At 42.8% G+C, this 26087-nt stretch overlaps 1 protein-coding gene across 1 annotated transcript in view; it reads left to right on the top strand.

The window, feature by feature from the left end:
• The window catches only part of aox5 (aldehyde oxidase 5), a gene marked incomplete at its 5' end in the record, with an annotated part of 50297 nt that overhangs the window by 7829 nt on the left and 16381 nt on the right, over positions 1-26087 (top strand). The window contains 25 exons of the mRNA XM_083758492.1: positions 472-546; positions 1093-1134; positions 6550-6682; positions 7040-7129; positions 8743-8894; positions 9199-9292; positions 9900-10012; positions 11088-11272; positions 11602-11764; positions 12672-12761; positions 14168-14337; positions 15545-15671; positions 15829-15951; positions 16350-16446; positions 17717-17841; positions 18329-18462; positions 18724-18811; positions 19101-19187; positions 20272-20463; positions 21665-21895; positions 22213-22308; positions 23798-23926; positions 24660-24734; positions 25323-25375; positions 25639-25753. Of these exons, the coding sequence (XP_083614618.1) occupies positions 472-546; positions 1093-1134; positions 6550-6682; positions 7040-7129; positions 8743-8894; positions 9199-9292; positions 9900-10012; positions 11088-11272; positions 11602-11764; positions 12672-12761; positions 14168-14337; positions 15545-15671; positions 15829-15951; positions 16350-16446; positions 17717-17841; positions 18329-18462; positions 18724-18811; positions 19101-19187; positions 20272-20463; positions 21665-21895; positions 22213-22308; positions 23798-23926; positions 24660-24734; positions 25323-25375; positions 25639-25753 (2979 nt within the window). The remainder of the gene's footprint in view (positions 1-471; positions 547-1092; positions 1135-6549; positions 6683-7039; positions 7130-8742; positions 8895-9198; positions 9293-9899; positions 10013-11087; positions 11273-11601; positions 11765-12671; positions 12762-14167; positions 14338-15544; positions 15672-15828; positions 15952-16349; positions 16447-17716; positions 17842-18328; positions 18463-18723; positions 18812-19100; positions 19188-20271; positions 20464-21664; positions 21896-22212; positions 22309-23797; positions 23927-24659; positions 24735-25322; positions 25376-25638; positions 25754-26087) is intronic.

Genomic DNA, 26087 nt, shown 5'->3' with positions numbered 1-26087 from the left:
TGTATATACAGTGTGTCTTTGGCATGGGGGGGGTCAGATCAACATATGGAATGAATTCTGTACTGTATATGCAGCGTGTCTTTGGCATGGGGGGGGAGGGGGGTCAGATCAACATATGGAATGAATTCTGTACTGTATGAATTATGCAGCGTGTCTTGAGTGTACAGGGTTTGATGAGGTCAGATCAACATATGGGATGTCAGAACAGGTCAGCTCCATATATGGAGATCTAAGGGTGGCAGTGGGGGGACAGTGCCTTGGGTGTACAGGGTTTGATGAGGTCAGATGAAGTCAGATGAGGTCGGATCAACTTATGGAATACATTCTGTATTGGCCATATATGGGGCGTATGTCCACAGGCGTGACTGACAGGCTGACCGACAGGTTTAGCAGGTTTTCATATATAAATGAATGAGATGTTTATATAAATGATAAATTGATAATAACTGTTTTAAACAATAGTCCTCTCAGTGCTGTCAGAATGGAGCTGCCACTGGAGGGTGCTGTGTGGAGAATGGAATGGCACAATGCAGTCTACAAGCTGATGTAAGACACTATAACTATTAATCATAGACGTATATGAAGGCTCAAGGCGGAGTCTCTGGCGGCCATCTTGCTACATTACAGTATGAGTCTCTGACATAGTTCACCCGGCGGCCATCTTGCTACAGTACACTATGTTCTATGGCAGCTCAAACCAAAACACTGATAACTGTCTATAATGATCCAGGATGCTTTAATATCAGCTTCATGTTATTTTTTACATGAACATCATATAAAAGACGTCTGTAATGTTTTTACAAACCAAACGGTTGACAATAATTGAACAAGTTATGCCGGTTTAAAAAAAAGTACATGCCCCATAGACAACGTTATGCTGCCCCATAGACACAACGTCATGCCCCATAGACACAACGTTATGCGGCACCCCAGTAAAATGGCCGCTACGTAGCGACGTCTCTCTCCATTGGCCAGCAGCGTGGGCGAGTCCTCTAGCCCCTTTTGATATAAATCTATGCTATTAACTATATGTAACTCGGTGTGTGTGTGTGTGTGTGTGTGTGTGTGTGTGTGTGTGTGTGTGTGTTTCAGATGGATCCATCTCAGCATCTCATCTTTCCTCCTCATCTCATGGTCAGTCACATGGTCACTCTCAGAACACCCAGATATACGAGACAAGACGCGACAAAAAGTCGTTGCGTATAAGTTGTGGCGTATATCTGGGTGTACTGTGTCACCGTCATTATTATTATTATTATTATTACTGTGTCACCGTCGCCATTTAATTCACTTCATTAACTGAATAATATGAATTAATGCAGGTTGAAACTGCTAACGACCACCTCAGAGGTCAACATATTGTAATGTAGGCTAAATGATAAAAAAAATCAATCAGAATCAAGCATTCAACCAAGCCGTGTAATATCAAGGTTCAAGGTCAGCTTCATTGTCCCTTGCGGGAAATTGGTTTGCAGCCAGATAATAGTAAAAAATCACACCAGTGTGAACCGAGTGGTGCAACTCCCGTCTATTGGTTCTCTGTATCGTTCCAATTTGTATTCTTCTCTGTATCGTTCCAATTTCTTCTCTGTATCTCTGGTGCCCCCTACTGGTATAAATATGTAACATACTCATGCTCACTTATACATACATAATAATAATAATAATAAACTTTATTTGTATAGCACCTTTCATACATAAATGCAGCTCAAAGTGCTTCACAGGGCAGGACACAAAAATAAAATACAATAAAACACAAGTAGTTAAAATGATAGAACAATGGCAGAGAACTAAATTGAATATAAGAACATACATACATACAGGTACACAGGTACACGGACGTTGCTGGATCTAGGAGTGGTTGCACCACTCAAACATACACACGACAAACAACATTCAAAACACTAAGACTAAAAACTAAGAACAGGGCACTAGAGACAGAGAATGAATGACATTCAATAGTAGCAAAGTCAGCTAAGGTGCATTAGTGTGCAAAGAGGCAAGAATAAAGTGCTATCTTCTGTTCAGCAGCTGAATAGCAGCCGAGACAAAGGACAGTTTGAACAGAATAGTCTTTGTAGTGGAACACCCTCAGCCCACCACCTGAGTTCAAACTCAGACCCAAGTGGGTGTTCTGAGCAGTGATGTTTTCGTCGACTAAAACTAAAACGAAAAATGTCCGTCGACTACCTTTTTCCACTGACGAAAACTAAATGGAAACTAAATGAAAACTATCTACGGTGACTAAAACTAAGACTAAATATACTGACAATTTCGTCAACAAATAAAAACTAGACTAAAATGTTAGGAAGGGACTAGTGGACAAGAGATCCAGTATAAGTCATTTTACACTTGGTTGCATGCTGAAAATAGCTGATCTACAAGATCTACAAGCTCTACAACGCGTCACATATAGCTAATGTGTTGTATATATATATACAGTAGATGAAGGTAATGTATGTCTGCAGATGATGGAGAATCTGTTTATATAGTTAATGTGTTGTATATAAACAGTAGATTAAGGTAATGTATGTCTGCAGATGATGGAGAAGCTGTTTATATAGTTAATGTGTTGTATATATATATACAGTAGATGAAGGTAATGTATGTCTGCAGATGATGGAGAAGCTGTTTATATAGTTAATGTGTTGTATATATATATACAGTAGATGAAGGTAATGTATGTCTGCAGATGATGGAGAAGCTGTTTATATAGTTTATATGTTGTATATACAGTAGATGAAGGTAATGTATGTCTGCAGATGATGGAGAAGCTGTTTATATAGTTTATATGTTGTATATACAGTAGATGAAGGTAATGTATGTCTGCAGATGATGGAGAAGCTGTTTATTGCGAACGCAGTGAGCCACTTACTATGACAGCAAGGGCTGAGTGTCTGTGTGTGTGTGTGTCACGCATAGGTGTCACGCTGTTACACCACCCGCCCGCCACCAGAGGGCGCAGCTGTAGCACACACACACACACACACACACACACACAGGGCGCAGCTGTAGCACACACACACACACACACACACACACACGAGCTGCGTTCGCTTCACGCGTTTGCGCGTCTTACTTGTATAGTTTATATGTTGTATATACAGTAGATGAAGGTAATGTATGTCTGCAGATGATGGAGAAGCTGTTTATATAGTTTATATGTTGTATATATATATACAGTAGATGAAGGTAATGTATGTCTGCAGATGATGGAGAAGCTGTTTATATAGTTAATGTGTTGTATATAAATACAGTAGATGAAGGTAATGTATGTCTGCAGATGATGGAGAAGCTGTTTATATAGTTTATATGTTGTATATATATACATTAGATGAAGTTAATGTATGTCTGCAGATGATGGAGAAGCTGTTTATATAGTTTATGTGTTGTATATATATACAGTAGATGAAGGTAATGTATGTCTGCAGATGATGGAGAAGCTGTTTATATAGTTAATGTGTTGTATATATATACAGTAGATGAAGTTAATGTATGTCTGCAGATGATGGAGAAGCTGTTTATATAGTTAATGTGTTGTATATATATACAGTAGATGAAGGTAATGTATGTCTGCAGATGATGGAGAAGCTGTTTATATAGTTAATGTGTTGTATATAAATACAGTAGATGAAGTTAATGTATGTCTGCAGATGATGGAGAAGCTGTTTATATAGTTAATGTGTTGTATATAAATACAGTAGATGAAGTTAATGTATGTCTGCAGATGATGGAGAAGCTGTTTATATAGTTTATATGTTGTATATATATACAGTAGATGAAGTTAATGTATGTCTGCAGATGATGGAGAAGCTGTTTATATAGTTAATGTGTTGTATATATATACAGTAGATGAAGGTAATGTATGTCTGCAGATGATGGAGAAGCTGTTTATATAGTTTATATGTTGTATTATATACAGTAGATGAAGGTAATGTATGTCTGCAGATGATGGAGAAGCTGTTTATATAGTTTATATGTTGTATATATATACAGTAGATGAAGGTAATGTATGTCTGCAGATGATGGAGAAGCTGTTTATATAGTTAATGTGTTGTATATAAATACAGTAGATGAAGGTAATGTATGTCTGCAGATGATGGAGAAGCTGTTTATATAGTTAATGTGTTGTATATATATATACAGTAGATGAAGTTAATGTATGTCTGCAGATGATGGAGAAGCTGTTTATATAGTTTATATGTTGTATATATATATACAGTAGATGAAGGTAATGTATGTCTGCAGATGATGGAGAAGCTGTTTATATAGTTAATGTGTTGTATATATATACAGTAGATGAAGGTAATGTATGTCTGCAGATGATGGAGAAGCTGTTTATATAGTTTATATGTTGTATATATATATACAGTAGATGAAGGTAATGTATGTCTGCAGATGATGGAGAAGCTGTTTATATAGTTAATGTGTTGTATATATATACAGTAGATGAAGGTAATGTATGTCTGCAGATGATGGAGAAGCTGTTTATATAGTTTATATGTTGTATATATTATATATACAGTAGATGAAGGTAATGTATGTCTGCAGATGATGGAGAAGCTGTTTAGTTAATGTGTTGTATATAATATATACAGTAGATGAAGTTAATGTATGTCTGCAGATGATGGAGAAGCTGTTTATATAGTTAATGTGTTGTATATAATATATACAGTAGATGAAGTTAATGTATGTCTGCAGATGATGGAGAAGCTGTTTATATAGTTAATGTGTTGTATTATATACAGTAGATGAAGGTAATGTATGTCTGCAGATGATGGAGAAGCTGTTTATATAGTTAATGTGTTGTATATATGTACAGTAGATGAAGGTAATGTATGTCTGCAGATGATGGAGAAGCTGTTTATATAGTTAATGTGTTATATACAGTAGATGAAGGTAATGTATGTCTGCAGATGATGGAGAAGCTGTTTATATAGTTAATGTGTTGTATATATGTACAGTAGATGAAGTTAATGTATGTCTGCAGATGATGGAGAAGCTGTTTATATAGTTTATATGTTGTATATACATATATACAGTAGATTAAGTTAATGTATGTCTGCAGATGATGGAGAAGCTGTTTATATAGTTAATGTGTTGTATATATACAGTAGATGAAGGTAATGTATGTCTGCAGATGATGGAGAAGCTGTTTATATAGTTAATGTGTTGTATATATATATACAGTAGATGAAGGTAATGTATGTCTGCAGATGATGGAGAAGCTGTTTATATAGTTAATGTGTTGTATATATATATACAGTATAGATGAAGGTAATGTATGTCTGCAGATGATGGAGAAGCTGTTTATATAGTTAATGTGTTGTATATATGTACAGTAGATGAAGTTAATGTATGTCTGCAGATGATGGAGAAGCTGTTTATATAGTTAATGTGTTGTATATATACAGTAGATGAAGGTAATGTATGTCTGCAGATGATGGAGAAGCTGTTTATATAGTTAATGTGTTGTATATATATACAGTAGATGAAGTTAATGTATGTCTGCAGATGATGGAGAAGCTGTTTATATAGTTAATGTGTTGTATATATATACAGTAGATGAAGTTAATGTATGTCTGCAGATGATGGAGAAGCTGTTTATATAGTTAATGTGTTGTATATATATACAGTAGATGAAGTTAATGTATGTCTGCAGATGATGGAGAAGCTGTTTATATAGTTTATGTGTTGTATATATATACAGTAGATGAAGTTAATGTATGTCTGCAGATGATGGAGAAGCTGTTTATATAGTTAATATGTTGTATATATATACAGTAGATGAAGTTAATGTATGTCTGCAGATGATGGAGAAGCTGTTTATATAGTTAATATGTTGTATATATATACAGTAGATGAAGTTAATGTATGTCTGCAGATGATGGAGAAGCTGTTTATATAGTTAATGTGTTGTATATATATATACAGTAGATGAAGTTAATGTATGTCTGCAGATGATGGAGAAGCTGTTTATATAGTTAATATGTTGTATATATATACAGTAGATGAAGTTAATGTATGTCTGCAGATGATGGAGAAGCTGTTTATATAGTTAATATGTTGTATATATATACAGTAGATGAAGTTAATGTATGTCTGCAGATGATGGAGAAGCTGTTTATATAGTTAATATGTTGTATATATATACAGTAGATGAAGTTAATGTATGTCTGCAGATGATGGAGAAGCTGTTTATATAGTTTATATGTTGTATATATACAGTAGATGAAGTTAATGTATGTCTGCAGATGATGGAGAAGCTGTTTATATAGTTAATATGTTGTATATATATACAGTAGATGAAGTTAATGTATGTCTGCAGATGATGGAGAAGCTGTTTATATAGTTAATATGTTGTATATATATACAGTAGATGAAGTTAATGTATGTCTGCAGATGATGGAGAAGCTGTTTATATAGTTAATGTGTTGTATATATATACAGTAGATGAAGTTAATGTATGTCTGCAGATGATGGAGAAGCTGTTTATATAGTTTATATGTTGTATTATATACAGTAGATGAAGGTAATGTATGTCTGCAGATGATGGAGAAGCTGTCGATGGAGTTCCAAGGAGACCGAGTGAGGCTCTTCTCTCCCGTTGAAATGTCTCACCTGCTGCAGCTGAAAGCTCAACACCCGCACGCCCCCCTGGTGGTGGGGAACACTACTACAGGTGATTGATTGATTGATTGATTGATTGATTGATTCTGTATTCACTTTGTAGAATGGGTACAGTTCAAAATAAAGTATACAGGTCAATACAGAAACTGCTACTGAAATCAGAATGTCTGTCTGTCTGTCTGTCTGCCTGTCTGCCTGCCTGCCTGCCTGCCTGCCTGCCTGCCTGCCTGCCTGCCTGCCTGCCTGCCTGCCTGCATGTCTGCCTGCCTGCATGTCTGCCTGCCTGCATGTCTGCCTGCCTGCATGTCTGCCTGCCTGCATGTCTGCATGTCTGTCTGCCTGCCTGCCTGCATGTCTGCATGTCTGTCTGCCTGCCTGCATGTCTGTCTGTCTGTCTGTCTGTCTGTAGGTCCACAGATGTTAAAAGGAGAGCGTCACGATGTGATCATTTATGCTGGAAGAATCTCTGAGCTACGAACTCTGACCTGGAGCAACACTGGTTGGTTTCCTGTCTGTCTGTCTGTTTGTTTAAATTAATTAATCTATTAACCACTCAAGATCTAAATTAATTAATCTATTAACCACTCAAGATTTAAATTAATTCATCTATTAACCACTCAAGATTTTAATTAATTCATCTATTAGGGGCAGCGGTGGCCGAACGGTTTGCGGAGCGGTCTTGATATCGGAAGGTCGCTAGTTCGTATCCCCGGACCGGCACGTTGAAATTACCACTGCTGAAGTGCCCTTGAGCAAGGCATTGAACCCCTACCATGAAATGTTCTATGAGCAGGGCCTGGCTGTAAACAAGTTCTTGAGCTTTAGTCCAGTTACCCTGGGTAAACATAGTACCTTTCCTTTCCTTAGTCCAGTTACCCTGGGTAAACATGGTACCTTTCCTTTCCTTAGTCCAGTTACCCTGGGTAAACATAGTACCTTTCCTTTCCTTAGTCCAGTTACCCTGGGTAAACATAGTACCTTTCCTTTCCTTAGTCCAGTTACCCTGGGTAAACATGGTACCTTTCCTTTCCTTAGTCCAGTTACCCTGGGTAAACATAGTACCTTTCCTTTCCTTAGTCCAGTTACCCTGGGTAAACATAGTACCTTTCCTTTCCTTAGTCCAGTTACCCTGGGTAAACATAGTACCTTTCCTTTCCTTAGTCCAGTTACCCTGGGTAAACATAGTACCTTTCCTTTCCTTAGTCCAGCTACCCTGGGTAAACATAGTACCTTTCCTTTCCTTAGTCCAGTTACCCTGGGTAAACATGGTACCTTTCCTTTCCTTAGTCCAGTTACCCTGGGTAAACATAGTACCTTTCCTTTCCTTAGTCCAGTTACCCTGGGTAAACATAGTACCTTTCCTTTCCTTTCCTTACCACTCAAGATTTAAATGAATTCATCTATTAACCACCCAAAATTTAAGTTAATGTATCAATTAACCACTTTAGGTATTTAAATGCCAGCCAGCCAGTCCATATACCTAAGTATATATATGGACATTTACAATGACTTGGATTTGACCTCTCACCAGTCCATCAGGCTTTAGAGTGCCATTTGCAAAAACAGACGTCGTTTGTGCGCCATGAACTGCAGTGGACATTTTAAATAAGAACATGTCTAAATAGCTGGATCTGGTGATCAGTGTTGCTGCTTTATGGGAATAAATTTTATATAGCATTTTAATGTATTTGTGTGTTATGTTGTTATCGTTGTATACTGACGGCCAGTACTGTGCCAAAGACAAATCGGATTTCCATATGATGCCAGATTGAATGGACGATAAAGCTTTCTTTTTTTTTTTTTTTTTTTTTTAAGATATTTTTTTGCGGCTTACGCCTTTTATTGATTTTTTAAGGGACAGATAGTAGGCTGACAGGAAACGGGAGAGAGATGGGGGGATGACATGCGGTAAAGGCCGTGTCGGGTCCGGGAGTCGAACCCGCGGCACACCGCGACTGGATCACCAGTCCGGTGCCCAGACCGTTACGCTACGGCCTGGGCCAATAAAGCTTTCTTTAACCTTTATCGTTATCTTTGTATTATGCAACATCACTGCGACCATCCTTTGTGTGTGGGTGTGTGTGTGTGTGCGTGCGTGTGTGCGTGCGGCAGGTGTGAGCGTGGGAGCGGCGTGCACGTTGAGTCAGCTGAAGGAGGAGATGGAGAGAGTGGTGACGGAGGAACCAGAGGAGAAAACCAGAGGATTCACAGCCCTGCTGAACACCCTGAACACGCTGGCCTCAACGCAGATACGCAACATGGCTGTATGTCTGTTCATTAACACCAGTGGCGGAAGGTTCCTATAACGGCAGTGGGTGCAGCCACGCATATTTGCGCTGCGGCTGGCTGCTATTAGCTCTTAAAAGAGCCGTTGTGTTGTGTTATTATTTTGCCAGTGGGTTCTTCTGCTCCTGTGCACCCCCGGAGTTGACGCCACTGAGTAACACCCTGAACACCCTGGCCTCAACGCAGATACGCAACATGGCTGTATGTCTGTTCATTAACACCCTGAACACCCTGGCCTAGATATACATGCTGTGCCCATAAACTGTGTTCTTCCATCCACAGACGGTTGGAGGGAACATCGTCAGTGCCAATCCCAAGTACGACCTGAGCAGTGTTCTAGCAGCGCTGCGCTGTACTCTGAACGTAGCTTCTACAGGTACGAGAACCACCTCAGATACTTCGTCGAAATTTAAAAAAAAAATGTCTTCTAATCTAAATCATGACAATCTTCTGAAAAACGCCATGTTTTCTGTATCAGTGGTGCTCAATATTTCATGTCAAGGACCCCCAAAGATTATTATGTAATCAGCCGCCGACCCCCATCTGAAAATATGTTGTTTCAGGGACCCCCCCCCCCCCCCCCCCAGAAGCAAAGATTTGAGTTAAAAACGTTCTCTCTGAAAGAATATATATTCAAAGATTTGCACTACATTTTCACGATCTTTCAGAAATAGCAGACCTACAGGCTCGTAGCGCGGCACTCTGTGCCGTGCTATGAGCCTGTAGATCTCAGCATTCTTTAGGCAAAGGAATACTTTATTGAAAGGAAGACAACGATTACATCTTAAGAAAAGCCTATGGGAGAAATGCATTGGGATTTATTTCCTGGGCCACTCGTCGTTCTGAAAGGGGGAGGGACTGCGACGCTCTATAGAGTGGTAGTTTTATCTCTGTACATCTGGCATGTCATTTATCTCTGTACATCTGGCATGTCGTTCTTCCATCCTATTATATTTAATAACGCTCCACGTCGTTCTGTGCAGACGCCGGACTGAGGACCCTCCCGCTGAACGAGGAGTTCTACGTCGACTTTGGTAAAACTGTTCTGAGATCAGACGAGGTCCTGGTGTCCGTACACATCCCATACACTACCGCTGTGAGTACAGCAGACCTCAGATCAGATATTATAGATATGAGGGTAGTATGTGTATATATATATACACATCAAAGATGGCAAGGCAACACAGTTGGGCAGAGTTTTAACAAGGTTTATTTTTCCCTAGCCGCAATTTGCAACTCTAGATTTTTTTATAATGGGTTGGATCTAGAGTTGCAACAAGCTCCATCCACTTCCTATTCATCATTTTTGGTTTGTGATCTGCTTGTCTTAAACAACGTTAAACTCACCAACATTGCAGCTGTAGTACAAGCTTGAATTATCCTCTTTCTTTTTTTTTAAATAATTTATATTTTTTGTCCCACGATTTTGTAACCCATTTTTCACCCCCGTGTCAATCATCCTGTGATGTGATCCTGGGCTCTACACACCCTCCACCAACCTAGTCCCCATATATGGGGGACAAGGGGAGACCAACCTAGTCCCCATATATGGGGGACAAGGGGAGACCAACCTAGTCCCCATATATGGGGGACAAGGGGAGACCAACCTAGTCCCCATATATGGGGGACAAGGGGAGACCAACCTAGTCCCCATATATGGGGGACAAGGGGAGAGCAACGGACTTGAACTCATGCTTCCTTCATGCCTGAGTGTCCAAGTTGCTCCTTTACACCTGACAGGGGGGAGTTTCCCTGGTTGGACGTAGCGCGTGGAAGGAACACGTTATTCCAACCAGTTCCTTTCCCCTCCATCAGGCGCCCCGGCTGGCCAGGGGGAGGCAGTTTATAGTGACCAGTTCCTTTCCCCTCCATCAGGCGCCCCGGCTGGCCAGGGGGAGGCAGTATAGAGACCAGTTCCTTTCCCCTCCATCAGGCGCCCCGGCTGGCCAGGGGGAGGCAGTTACTGCATGTTTTTGTGAGGGTATCCTCTTTCAATCTGCCGAGCTTGTTTTTCATAAAAATCTATAGTCTATTGTTCTATCTATGTTAGTTCTTGATCGCCTCTTGATCGGGTTTTATGTGTGTGTGTGTGTGTGTGTGTGTGTGTGTGTGCGTGCGTGCGTGCGTGCGTGCGTGCGTGTGTGTGTGTGTGTGTGTGTGCGTTTGTACAGTGGGAGTTTGTGTGGTCGTTCCGCCAGGCTCAGAGGAGAGAGCTGTCCTTCTCCTACGTGAACTCGGGCATGGTGGTGAAGGTCAGAGAAGACTCCGACCAGGTGGAACGTCTGAACATCTACTACGGAGGAACGGGAGCCACGCTGCTCAGAGCCACCGGCACGTGTCGCGCTCTGCGAGGACGGTACGTCGTCTAAAGGACAGTGCATGGTTCCCAAAGACATTTGTAGAACCTGATCTCAGGTCAGAATGGGTTTTAACTCTGTCTCTACTCCTATGGCTCTGCGCTCTGAGACAAGTTAACTCTGTCTCTACTCCTATGGCTCTGCGCTCTGAGACAAGTTAACTCTGTCTCTACTCCTATGGCTCTGCGCTCTGAGACAAGTTAACTCTGTCTCTACTCCTATGGCTCTGCGCTCTGAGACAAGTTAACTCTGTCTCTACTCCTATGGCTCTGCGCTCTGAGACTATATCCATGCAGTAAACCTAACACGCACGTGGCTCATTCTGCAGGCGCTGGGGGGAGGAGCTCCTGGCTGAGGGGTGTGGCCTCCTCCGGCAGGACGTGCGTGTTTCTCCCACGGTGCACGGCGGCAGAGCGGCGTACCGCCAGACCCTGGTCCTCTGCTTCTTCTACAAACTCTACCTGCACGTTCTGCTGCAGCTCACAGACAGGGTGGGTGTGTGTGTGTGTGTGTGTGTGTGTGTGCGTGTGTGTGTGTGTGTGTGTGTGTGTGTGTGTGTGTGTGTGTGTGTGTGTGTGTGTGTGCGTGTGTGTGTGGCCCCCTTTCTGAAACCAGCTCCTCGCCACTCTCCCTACACACTTGCCCTCGATATGTGCGTTCACGCGAGGCTGCGCCATATTAAGTGTCGTCCGAAACCAAGCAGCCTGCCCTTGAGTGGAAGTGGCTTATGAAGCCCTCAAGAAGCGAGTCTGTGCCGATCTAGACTCCATTGCCTTGTGCAGCCCTGCTCTCTGTCCGCATGGAAACCGCCACCTACAAATGGAAGTATACCACCACAAATAAATGATAAATAAACTCCTCCTAAACAATCGCTCCAACTGATGTTCACAATTAAGGGCTCTTTATTTACCCCACCGTGAAAAACTATAAATGAAATAAATGTTACATGAAATGTAACAGGTAACACAATTGCATGATGGTAACCATGGCAACGAATGGTGTCTGTTTCCTGTTTCTGCACAAGGAGGGCGAGTGTAACAGTTTTTTATACCCAGCACCCTAATCAAGGGAACTTGATTCAGCTGGAGGGGCACTTCCTGACGAGGGAACCTCCCGAGGGCACTTCAAGTCAAGGGACTGGTTTCAGAAAGGGCCCGGGTGTGTGGGTGTGTGTGTGTGGGTAGGGCGACTGTGGCTCAGGAGGTAGAGCAGGTCGTCCAATGATCCGTGGGTCGGCGGTTCGAATCCCGGCTTCTCCTGTCTACATGTCGAAGTGTCCTTGAGCAAGACACTGAACCCCAAATTGCTCCTGATGTGCTGGTTGGTGCCTTGCATGGTTTCCTCCGGCATTGGTGTGTGTGAATGGGTGAATGTAATGCACAATCTGTGTTCCAACAGAACCTGTCCGTGAACAGAGTTCCTCCAGAGTTCCTCAGCGCTCTGAGGCCCTTTAAGAACGACGTTCCGTGCGGTCACCACACCTACCAGGTCAGTAAACTTCACCAGGGCCATTCTACGAAGGCCTTCTAAATCCTGACACTTTACCCACCCGGCGGTGGCTCAGGGGTAGAGTGCCTGGATGGTAACCGTAAGGTTGCCAGTTCGAACCCGGGCTCCCCCAGAGTTACTGTCGAAGTGTCCTTGAGCAAGACACTGAACCCCTAATTGCTCCCGATGTGCTAGTTGGTGCCTTGCATGGTTACCGCTGCCATCGGTGTATGAATGTGTATGAATGGGTGAATGTAATGCACAATCTCTGTAAAGCGCCTTGGATAAAGGCGCTATATAAATGCACCATTTACCATTTACCATTTATCATGTTTCTGTGTCGCTCTCAAACGTTTTCACGTCAATCAGTGTTTGTTTTTGGCAGCAAATCTTTATTTTAGTTTTAGTCATAGTCTCTGGAATAGTTTTTATTTAGTTTTAGTCACATTTTAGTCACCTGGAATGTTTTAGTGTCTAGTTTTAGTCGACTAAATATCATGAGATTTTAGTCGACTAAATCTACAGTTGATTTAGTCGACTAAAATGTGTTTTTGCGGGCCTTGATACCGTCGTAATGACTGATTTGACACTTGCTGAAAATAGCTTGTAGATCGGCTATTTTCAGCATGCAAGCAAGTGTAAAATGACGTATACTCGATCTCTTGTCCACTAGTCCCTTCCTAACATTTTAGTCTATTTTTTATTTGTTGACGAAATGGTCAATGTATTTAGTCTTAGTTTTAGTCATCATGGCTTAGTATTCATTTACTTTCGTCAGTGGGTGGGTTTTCAGGCTACGGCGGAAGATTGGGAGTGATGCTGCAGTTCTGACTGCAGTGGAATGCACTTCCCATTGCAGTCAGAACTGCAGCATCACTCCCAATCTTCCGCCGTAGTCTGAAAACCCACCTTTTCAGACTCCATCATGGCCCATAGCACTTACCCTAACCCCTTAGATAGCATTTCTGTAGACTTAGATATTGCATTTGATACAGACTTATAGCATGTTATGTAGACAGCACTATAATTGTATTGTATATAGTCACAGCACGCCATAGTACATATGTATAGCATAGTAGTGAATATGTATAGTTTATATGTATAGTGTATGTATAGTTTCATTATATAGATATTCCACTGTTACTTTCTTAGCTTACGCATGTTTCATGATAAATACTTTGTGATGTGATGTATTCCCATGCTTTTGTTCTTGCTTAAATGTAAGTCGCTCTGGATTAAGAGCGTCTGCTAAATGCCTAAATTGTAAATTGTAAATTGTCAGTGAAAAAAGGTAGTCGACGAATATTTTTCGTCTTAGTTTCAGTCGACGAAAACAACACTGAAGTCAAGGACTCCCAAAAAACATTATGTAATTGGCCTTTGACCCCCGTGTGTGAACGTGTCAGGTGGTCCCAGACTCCCAGTCCTCCAGTGACCCGGTGGGCCGTCCCAGCATGCATCAGGCTGCCCTCCAGCAGGCCACGGGGGAGGCCTGTTACTACGACGACCTGCCGGAGGTCAAAGGTGAACTGTTTGTGGTCATGGTGACCAGCTCCAGGGCCCACGCCAAGATCAGGTGAGCGTTAATTAACACTCAACATGTCGGTGTTTTATTTGATATCGGGTCAACTCTTCGATTCAGTGTCGGTGTGTTTCAAGACCGTTGACCCAATAGGTCAGGGGTGGCGAGGGCCAATATATGTCCACACTCACTCCAGAGGGGCCACAGTGCATATTACTGTCATAGCAAAAATAGCCGATCTACAAGCTCAAAACGTGTCGCAATTTGAGCTTGTAGATCAGCTATTTTTGCTATATTTGAAATGTTTGAATTGAATACCTGATTTATTTATTTTACTATTTTTTTAATTGGAAACCTGAAAAGTAACCTTTATATTGAATTTCAAATGCATTTAGTTATAGTTATGTTAACTTTATAAACTGTTAACATAACTACATTGGACACAAAAAGTCTTAACATTTTAATACTATTAAGTACTAGTCATTTAATGTTAGATTGTAACAGCTGAAATCAATACTATATCAGTATTCTGATATTAACATGCGGGCCGCATTAAGTGAAGGTGGGGGCCGCATGTGGCCCCCGGGCCGCCAGTTGCCCACCCCTGCATTAGACCATGGGGGTGCCCAGACTGCCCACCCTTTTTTTTAACTTGAGAACGACTTTAAAGGTTTTATGACATTCATTTTAATTTCTTTTTCTTTTTCTTTTTTCTTTTAGGTTTTATGACCTCAATTACACCCAAAAAACCTGAACTTTGAACATTCAGTGGATTTTCTGTGGTCTGAAGTTTTCTTTGGGTTTTTTTGGGCCTTTTGAGCTACAATGAAAACAGGCAACACAGTGAAAACAGTGACATCTGCTGGCAAATCCCATTGACATATATGGGATTTGCAGTAAGTGATGTCACTTACTGCCGGCAAATCAGAGCACCTGTTTGAGCCAGAAAACCCCAGATCACAGAAAATCTACTGAATGTTAAAGGTTCATGTTTTTTGGGTGCAATTGAGATTAGAAAACCTACAAAAAATAAGAATAATTCCAAAACCTTTATTTTTCACTTGAGAACGACTTTAAAAATGACCAGCTGAACAAAAACCTTATTACCGGTACCCAATGCACCCGAGGGGGCTTTGGAATATAGCCTCTTTTCACTAATTAAGTCGTTAGGGGGGGGGAAAGTAGCTAAAAATAGTGACAAATCCACTAAATTGGCAACAGTTTCATTGACCAATCAGAAACATTGCATATATGTTTTCAGCGCCATTGACCAATCGGAAGCTCTGCTGATGCCTGGCGTGGTGGACTTCCTGTCGGCCGCAGACGTGCCAGGATCCAATCGGAGGCTCTGGTTCAGCGACACCGAGGAGCTGTTCGCCGAGGAGGAGGCACGCACACACACACACACACACACACACACGCACACACACACACACACACACACACACACACACACACACGCCAGGTGGTGTGTATTGATGTGTAATGTGATGTGTGTCCACCAGGTGGTGTGTATTGATGTGTAATGTGATGTGTGTCCACTAGGTGGTGTGCGTGGGTCAGATCATTGGAGCGGTGGTGGCGGAGAGCAGAGAGCAGGCTCAGAGAGCAGCGCAGAGCGTCTGTGTGACCTACAGCGACCTACTGCCTGTGTTTTACACTATAGAGGTACACATTACACCCTAATTACACCCTACTGCCTGTGTTTTACACTATAGAGGTACACATTACACCCTAATTACACCCTACTGCCTGTGTTTTACACTATAGAGGTACACATTACACCCTAATTACACCCTACTGCCTGTGTTTTACACTATAGAGGTACAAATTACGAAATTATATATTTCGATTAGTTCAAGGCAAAAGATGCCTTGAACTAACAGGTAGTTCAAGGCATTGAACTACCTGTTCAATGCCTTGAACAGGTAGTTCAAGACATTGAACTACCTGTCTGCCTGCCTATCTTTCTGCCTGTCTGACTGCCTGCCTGCCTGCCTGCCTGCCTGTCTGCCTATACCTTACTTGTAGTAGTAGTATTTCATTGTGATGTATTTCTCCTCCAGGACGCCATCAGCCATCAGTCATTCTTTGAGCCTCAGAGGACTCTCCAGAGAGGAGACGTAGACACAGCCTTCCTCACCGCTCAGCACGTCCTGGAAGGTAACTGTAGACGTAGACACAGCCTTCCTCACCGCTCAGCACGTCCTGGAAGGTAACTGTAGACGTAGACACAGCCTTCCTCACCGCTCAGCACGTCCTGGAAGGTAACTGTAGACGTAGACACAGCCTTCCTCACCTCTCAGCACGTCCTGGAAGGTAACTGTAGACGTAGACACAGCCTTCCTCACCTCTCAGCACGTCCTGGAAGGTAACTGTAGACGTAGACACAGCCTTCCTCACCGCTCAGCACGTCCTGGAAGGTAAGAGGAGAGACGTAGACACAGCCTTCCTCACCGCTCAGCACGTCCTGGAAGGTAAGAGGAGAGATGTAGACACAGCCTTCCTCACAGGGGCGGCGGTGGCTCAGGGGTAGAGTGGCTGGATCGCAACCGCAAGGTTGCCAGTTCGAACCCTGTGGGCTCCCCCAGAGTTAGTGTCGAAGTGTCCTTGAGCAAGACACTGAACCCCTAATTGCTCCTGATGTGCAGGTTGGTGCCTTGCATGGTTTCTGCTGCCATCGGTGTATGAATGTGTGTGTGAATGGGTGAATGTAATGCACAATCTATGTAAAGCGCCTTGGATAAAGGCGCTATATATAAATGCACCATTTACCATTTACTCACAGCTCAACACGTCCTGGAAGGTAACTTCCAACGGTTAAATGTCACTGCGCTGACATTTCAGATCAGCGGAACGCAGCCAATCAGGCTCTGGAACCGAGGCTACGCAGCCAATCAGGCTCTGGAACCAAGACTACGCAGCCAATCAGGCTCTGGAACCAAAGGCTACGCAGCCAATCAGGCTCTGGAACCAAAGGCTACGATATTTATGCAGAATGTTCGCCCCCAGAATATGGATGCTAAAAGCAGACGGTCTTAGTTCACATCTCATGACGTCTGTGTGTGTGTGTGTGTGTGTGTGTGTGTGTGTGGTACATGAGTGTTCAGGAACATTTCTACATGGAGACTCTCTGTGTGTGTGTGTGTGTGTGTGTGTGTGTGTGTGTGCGTGTGCGTGCAGGTCAGATGTACATGGGAGGTCAGGAACATTTCTACATGGAGACTCAGTGTGTGTGTGTGTGTGTGTGTGTGTGCGTGTGCGTGCGTGTGCGTGTGCGTGTGCGTGTGTGCGTGTGCGTGTGCGTGTGCGTGTGCGTGTGTGTGTGCGTGCAGGTCAGATGTACATGGGAGGTCAGGAACATTTCTACATGGAGACTCAGTGTGTGTGTGTGTGTGTGTGTGTGTGTGTGTGTGTGTGTGTCTGCGTGCAGGTCAGATGTACATGGGAGGTCAAGAACATTTCTACATGGAGACTCAGGGACTGATCGCTGTTCCTTCAGGAGAGAACGGAGAGATGGACGTGTTCGTAGCCAGCCAGCATGCTGCCTTTACACAGGTTATTATTATTACTAATATTACTATTATTATTACTATTATTACTACACCAGTGGTGCCAAAAAGGTTGATTGGATCACAAAGACCAAGTGACATGGCACTGTGCTGAAGGAAGTCAAGGACTCTGGTCTTGTCAAGGACAATTAACCATTATGTTATGCTTTAGCTATTGAAAAATAGCAGATCTACAAGCTCATAGTGCGCCACCGAGTGGCACGCTAAGAGCTTATAGGTCTGCTATTTTTGAAAAATCGAAGAACGACTGACATAGAAACATAGCTTTTACAGAAAACTGTCAGGATGTAGAAGACATTTATAGAATCTGATCTCAGGTCAGAATGAGTTAATGTTTGTGTTGTGGACATTCTGTGGGTACAAAAGCTGCATATAGGAGGGGCTTGCGCCCCTCAAAAAACACTACCGCAATTCCACGTTCCGCCTCTATTTCCCATTCCGCGTGCGTCCGTCTTCCTCTGGGTCTCCCGTAGGAGCTGGTGGCCGGCGCCCTGGGGGTGTCCTCCAACAAGGTGACGTGTCACGTCAAGAGGCTGGGCGGAGGCTTCGGTGGGAAGGTGATGAAGATCGCCTCCCTGTCGGCCATCACCGCTGTCGCTGCCGCCAAGTACGGTCGGTCGGTCTGTCTGTCTGTCTGTCTGTCTGTCTGTCTGTCTGTCTGTCTGTCTGTCTGTCTGTCTGTCTGTCTGTCTGTCTGTCTGTCTGTCTGTCTGTCTGTCTGTCTGTCTGTCTGTCTGTCTGTTTAGGGGGGGTCCACCATCGGGCCCCATCAGCCCACAGGTTGGGGGAAATCGTTGGTGCACATAGAACATTTATTTGTGTTTTGCATAATTATGAATGTTGTAGTTATTAATTGGTATAAATGTAGGACTGGCAGGGCGGTGCGCTGCTGCCTGCAGAGAGGAGAGGACATGCTGATCACCAGTGGACGACACCCCTTCCTTGGGAAGTACAAGGTACTGTACGCAGACGACGTCAATGTGATGCAGAGTGAACTGAACACACAATGCAGATGGCCACAACAAACTAGATTTTGGAGTATATTTAATATTTCATGAATGAGGCGCCCCTTACAGCAACGTACAGCAGCAGGCTATAGTCAAATGGTAGTTGCAACATTCCTACACTGTCAGAAGACACTGTTCTGGTGACTGTCCCGTGGGTCACGGTTCTGGTGACTGTCCCGTGGGTCACGGTTCTGGTGACTGTCCCGTGGGTCACGGTTCTGGTGGTTCTGGTTTCCAGGTGGGATACAATGACGACGGAACCATCGTGGCGGCAGACATGACGTACTACAGCAACGGAGGATGCACCCTGGACGAGTCCTCCTTCGTAAGAACATATCTCACATACACACATTAACCCATTCTGACCTGTGATCAGATTCATACGAGGTTTCCACTGGACACACACTGGTCTGATTAACCCATTCTGACCTGAGATCAGATTCTAAAAATACATCCTGACAGTTCTCTGAAAAAGCCATGGACCAGTATTCTCATTCTATAATAAATATTGGTTGAATCTATTCGTGAGTTATCTGACTGAATTAACAATTATTATGACAACCGTCTAACAATGAATACACACACATTATTAGCAATAGACAGACAGACAGACAGACAGACAGACAGACAGACAGACAGACAGACAGACAGACAGACAGACAGACAGACAGACAGACAGACAGACAGGATGAAAACTGTAGGTGAGCTAACGTGATTTCTGCTTTCTGTGTTTTACAGTTTTACGTGTAACAGTGTTTCCACATGACTCTTTGGCTATTTCTTATAAGTTATTTTACGTGCAGTATAGACAGTGTTGTTTTCGTCGACTAAAACTATAAGACGAAAAAGGTTCGTCGACTACCTTTTTTTCACGGAAGAAAACTAAATGAAAACTATAAGCTACGATGACTAAAACTAAGACTAAATATATTGACAATTTTGTCAAAAACAAAATAGACTAAAATGTTAGGAAGGGACTAGTGGACAACAGATCCAGTATAAGTCATTTTACACTTGGTTGCATGCTGAAAATAGCAGATCTACAAGCTCACAACGTGTCTCGCTGAGCTTGTAGATCTGCTATTTTCAGCAAGTGTTTAGTCGACTAAATCAACTGTACATTTAGTCGACTAAAATCTTAGGATATTTAGTCGACTAAAACTAGACTAACACTAAGACGTCCCAGGTGACTAAAATGTGACTAAAACTAAAGGAAAACTATTCAAAAGACTATGACTAAAACTAAAAACGCTGCCAAAAACAACAGTGCAGTATAGGCAGTGATGTTTGCTGCCTGTGTGGCAGTATAGGCAGTGATGTTTGCTGCCTGTGTGGCAGTATAGGCAGTGATGTTTGCTGCCTGTGTGGCAGTATAGGCAGTGATGTGTGGTGCCTGTGTGGCGTTGCAGATCATGGAGAAGGCGTTGCTGCACATGGACAACGGCTATAAGATCCCCAACCTGAGGGGCCACGGGGTGGTCTGCCGGACCCACCTGCCCTCCTACACGGCCTTCAGGGGGTTCGGGGGACCCCAGGGGGCCGCCGTCATCGAGAGCGCCCTGCACGATGTGGCCGCGCGCTGTGGGCTCCCAGCGGAGAAGGTACTGCACTGTACTGTACTGTACTGTACTGTACTGCACTGTACTGTACTGTACTGTACTGTACTGTACTGTACTGTACTGTACTGTACTGTACTGTACTGTCTAGTGCTGTGCTGTGCTGTACTGTACTGTACTGTGCTGTACTGTACTGTACGTCACACATTCAAACAAGTGTTTGTTTCATAGAAATCCACCATAATAATAAATAATAATAATACAACTTTATTTGTATAGCACCTTTCATGACATGAAATGCAGCTCAAAGTGCTTTACAGAGCAATGGAGAATAAAAGAAAAGAAAAGCAAGGCATAAACATTAAAAAACAAGAGCAGTAATGCAATACAGTGAGGACATGAATAACAAAAAATAAAAGATCAATTAAAAGCAATGTTGTAGAAGTGGGTCTTGAGCTGAGCTTTAAAAATGTCTACAGAGGCTGCCTGACGAAGGTATAGTGGGAGTTTGTTCCATGCCGTCGGCCTGTATTTTTTAGTTGCCATTTTTTTAGGCAAAGCGAGCAGGCCAGCAGTGGAAGACCTTAGGGGCCGGTTTGGGACATATTTAGGCAGGCAGTCATGTAGGTAGGAAGGTGCGAGACCATTGAGAGCTTTATAGACAAGTAAAATAATTTTAAAATCAATCCTAAAAACAACCGGAAGCCAGTGCAGTGATGCCAAAACTGGAGTAATATGTTCTCTCATCTTAGTTCTAGTTAAAACTCTGGCTGCTGCATTTTGGACAAGTTGTAATCTGTCAGTTGTTTTCTTAGGCAGTCCTGAAAAAAGCGCATTGCGGTAATCAAGCCGAGAAAAAACAAAGGCGTGGATTAGCGTTTTTGCATCGTCCAATGACAAATGGGCTCATAGACATATTATGAACTAAAATCTGCCAGGAATAATTATAACAACGATATGATTATTGTTCATTATTGGGCGCCAGGGGTAGAGTGACCAGATGGGAACCCCAAGGTTGCCGGTTTGAACCCTGTGGGCTCCCCCAGAGTTACTGTCAAAGTGTCCTTGAGCAAGACTCTGAACCCCTAATTGCTCCCGATGTGCTAGTTGGTGCCTTGCATGGTTTCCGCTGCCATCGGTGTATGAATGTGTGTGTGAATGGGTGAATGTAATGCACAATCTATGTAAAGCGCCTTGGATAAAGGCACTATATAAATGCACCATTTACCATGTTATTCCTCTCTAGGTGAGAGAGGTGAACATGTACAGCGAGGAGCTCTCCTCCACCCACCACGGCCAGCTGTTCTGCCCCAGAGGGATGCAGCGCTGCTGGGCAGAGTGTCTGCAGAGGGCTGCCTACCAGCACCGCCTCCAGGCCGTCCTGGACTTCAACCGGGCCAACCGATGGAGGAAGAGGGGCATCTGTGCCATGCCGCTCAAGTTCGGCGTGGGATTCTCCAAGGGCTTCTACAACCAGGTCAGAACCTGCTAGTTCTACAACCAGGTCAGAACCTGCTATAGTGGGATGTGATAAATAATGTCCTCCATGCGATCCCACAGAGCGGCATTTGATTGGAGCAGAGTGTTGTTTTCGTCGACATATTCTGACCTGAGATCAGATTCTATAAAATGTTCTTCTACATCCTGGCAGCTCGTAGCGCGCCACTCGGTGGCGCGCTACGAGCTTGTAGGTCTGCTATTTTTCAATAGAACCCAGAATGGGTTAACAAATATAATGACACAGTGAACTACAGTGATAGCTCGACTGTGACAGTGTTGGCTGTTGACCTCCAGGGGGCAGCGTTGGTGAACGTGTTTAAGGACGGCTCGGTGCTGTTGGCTCACGGAGGAACAGAGATGGGACAAGGAATAAACACCAAGGCTATACAGGTACACAATCCACTATTTAAGTCCGACGTCATTTTGTAGTCCTATGTCACGTCGTCTGGGTCATTTTGTAGTCCTACAAAATGTCCGGGTCATTTTGTAGTCCTACGTTACGTCCGGGTCATTTTGTAGTCCTACGTTACGTCCGGGTCATTTTGTAGTCCTACAAAATGTCCGGGTCATTTTGTAGTCCTATGTTACGTCCGGGTCATTTTGTAGTCCTACGTTACGTCCGGGTCATTTTGTAGTCCTATGTTACGTCCGGGTCATTTTGTAGTCCTATGTTACGTCCGGGTCATTTTGTAGTCCTATACGTTACGTCCGGGTCCAAGTGGCACCAGCTCCCGTCCGCATCTCATTGTAAATATTCAATATCTAAACGCGTGAATCTTTTTACAGTGACGTTATTTTTCAGAAAGGAAGCCATTGAGGGTTAAAATGGGTCTGAATGCTTCCAACTCGAGTAGAATTATTAATGTTTTGTACAAGTGTCCATGACAACAAAAATATATGATGTGGAGACAATAAAGACTATTATTATCATTATTGAAGGTGGTAACAGTCCATTTGCTCCGTAAAATATTTCGGGGGCATATTTAGAATGTGTGCAGGCTTGAGTATGTTGAATCTAGTTTGCATTAATGAGGATTTATTTGACACAATAAAATAAAATGCCGATAGTTTTCCATGTGGGGCAGACGGCCTGTCACTGTCAGATTTGGGAGAGCAGCGCAGCTTTGTTGTTGCGAGGAAAGGAAAGCGGTAAAATGGGACTTTCGTGGTTGTTTTCGTCTCAGATTTAGTCCGACGGAGCGTCGCAGTATAACTCTATGGGGACACAAAAGCGACACAAAAGTAGGACCCGGAAGTATCTCAGGAGGGGGCGCTCACGTCACGGCTAAAATACTGAATGTGCACACAGACACACGCACGCACGCACGCACACAGACACACAGACACACAGACACAGACACACAGGCACACATACACACAGACACACAGAGACACAGACACAGACACACAGACACACAGACACACAGACAAAGACACACAGACACACAGACACACATACACACAGACACACAGAGACACAGACACACAGACACACAGAGACACAGACACACAGACACACAGAGACACAGACACAGACACACAGACACACAGACAAAGACACACAGACACACAGACACACAGACACACAGACACACAGACACATGCACACACTACTATATACACACTAACACAATTTACATTTTAGGCATTTAGCAGACGCTCTTAATCCAGAGCGACTTACATTTGCATTAAGAGCGTTCGTACAGATAGCAAGCAGAGTGTCGTGAAGGCTTTCGTGTCCTACGTTATTTGTTTGTTTGTTTGTGTACAGATTGTTTGTTTGTTTGTGTACAGATTGTTTGTTTGTTTGTGTACAGATTGTACGTTATTTGTGTTTGTGTACAGATTGTACGTTATTTGTTTGTTTGTTTGTGTACAGATTGCCAGCAGAGTGCTGAAGGTGCCCATGTCCATCATCTCCATCAAGGAGACCTGCACAGGAACCATCCCCAACGCCACACCTTCTGCTGCCTCCTTCGGCACGGACTCTGTGGGCATGGCCGTAAAGGTACAGTCTCTGTGTGCATGGCCCATTCTGACCTGAGATCAGATTCTAAAAATGTCTTCTACATCCTGACAGTTTTCTGAGAAAAAGCTATGTTTACTATGTCAGTCGTTCTTCGATTTTTCAAAATCCCAGTGGCGCGCTATGAGCTTGTAGATCTGCTATTTGTCAATAGCAGATCAAAATGGGCTAATATTATGCCTGCTTTATACTGGCCATAAGCCAAACACTGTATCACAATACTGTACAATGTACTGTACATAGTCAAGGAAAGCTTCTCTGAACCAAACCTTTATTTAATTAAATTAGTATTTGATACTATAGAATAGAGCGTTGCGGGTCCCGCCCCCTTTCATGACAAACATTGAAGCCCAATCAGCGAGGACAGAAGAGTGAAGACGCAAACTGTGATTGGCCGGAATGACATTTGTGATGATTTGATTGGTTGAGCACGGAACGGGATGTATGATGATAAGAGCATCCATTTCACACGGGTGTGATGTTTTGTATAAAAAGTATTTTGTGTTAATTAATCATTATATAATCATGTTTTCCTAAAGTATTTTGTGTTAATTAATCATTATATAATCATGTTTTCCTAAGGTATTTTGTGTTAATTAATCATTATATAATCATGTTTTCCTGAAGTATTTTGTGTTAATTAATCATTATATAATCATGTTTTCCTGAAGTATTTTGTGTTAATTAATCATTATATAATCATGTTTTCCTGAAGGACGCCTGTGAGAAAATGATGAGACGTCTGGAGCCAGTGATGAAGAAGTACCCAGAATGCACCTGGACCCAATGGGTAATATTTATACCCACATGGGTACTGATTTAGACAACGTACAGAAGGGGGATACATGTGAGAATGTTGGCTGGTTGGTTGAAGACTGGCTGCGGCATTCTGGATCAAGTGGAGAGGCTTACGTGTGCATGCCGGTAGGCCAGTGAGGAAAGAGATGGATTGATGGATTGTGATTTACCCATTATTGATTGTCAAAAATAGATAGCATTTCTGTTGGCTTAGATAGCATTTGACACAGACTTATACCATGTTATGTAGACAGCACTATAATTGTATTGTATATAGTCATAGCACGCCATAGTACATATGTATAGCATAGTAGTAAATATGTATAGTTTATATGTATAGTTTCATTATATAGATATTCCTGTTACTTTCTTAGCTTACGCATGTTTCATGATAAATGCTTTTATGTGATGTATTCCCATGCTTTTGTTCTTGCTTAATGTAAGTCGCTCTGGATTAAGAGCGTCTGCTAAATGCCTACATTGTAAATTGTAATTGTATGCCAGAGCTAAAAGGACTGTTTGATTATTGGGTTAACTTATTTGATATACCTTTTAAATAATATATTGTCCTCCTATATAGATCGTTGAAGCGTACTACCAGAAGATCAGCCTTTCAGCCACTGGATTCTTCATGTACGTCTTTGTGTTATGTTCTATTTATCATCATTAAACTGAGTTTATATATTTTATGGCACACCTATGCAATGTTGTATAAATGATTTACAGTTTACAGCCCAGTAAGTCCATCTGACACAGAAATAAATACATCTATCTAATCTGTCTACAGGCGAAGGTAGAATGTAAAAGTGGTCTCTGTGTGTGTGTGTGTGTGTGTGTGTGTGTGTGTGTGTGTGTGTGTGTGTGTGTGTGTGTGTGTGTGTGTGTGTGTGTTCCAGGGGCCCCCCCACCAGTGTGGACTGGGAGAAGGGGGAGGGGGAGGCCTACTATTACTTCACCTTTGGGGCGTGTTGTTCTGAAGTGGAGATCGACTGCCTGACAGGAGACCATAAAGTATACCTACAATACACACACTGACCTGAGATCAGACATAAAGTATACCTGCAACACACACACTGACCTGAGATCAGACATAAAGTATACCTACAACACTGACCTGAGATCAGACCATAAAGTATTAGTCCAGGCAAAGTAGCATTTCCAGACAGACTAATTAAAATAGAATTTTTTTCACCATAGATCATCTCTATGAGGTGTCTAGAACAACATACTAAAAGTCCTAAGAAATCCTAGATGCGGAAATATGTTTAATTCTCATCAATTCAAGATGTGTGCTAATACCTCGAGAAAACTAAACACCCTAATGGGCTTCTTTTTTTTTTTTGTC

This window comes from Protomyctophum parallelum, assembly GCF_964188405.1.
Source record: "Protomyctophum parallelum genome assembly, chromosome: 23".
NCBI classification, from domain to species: Eukaryota; Metazoa; Chordata; class Actinopteri; order Myctophiformes; family Myctophidae; genus Protomyctophum; species Protomyctophum parallelum.
This window is presented reverse-complemented; position numbering and strand designations above follow the sequence as displayed.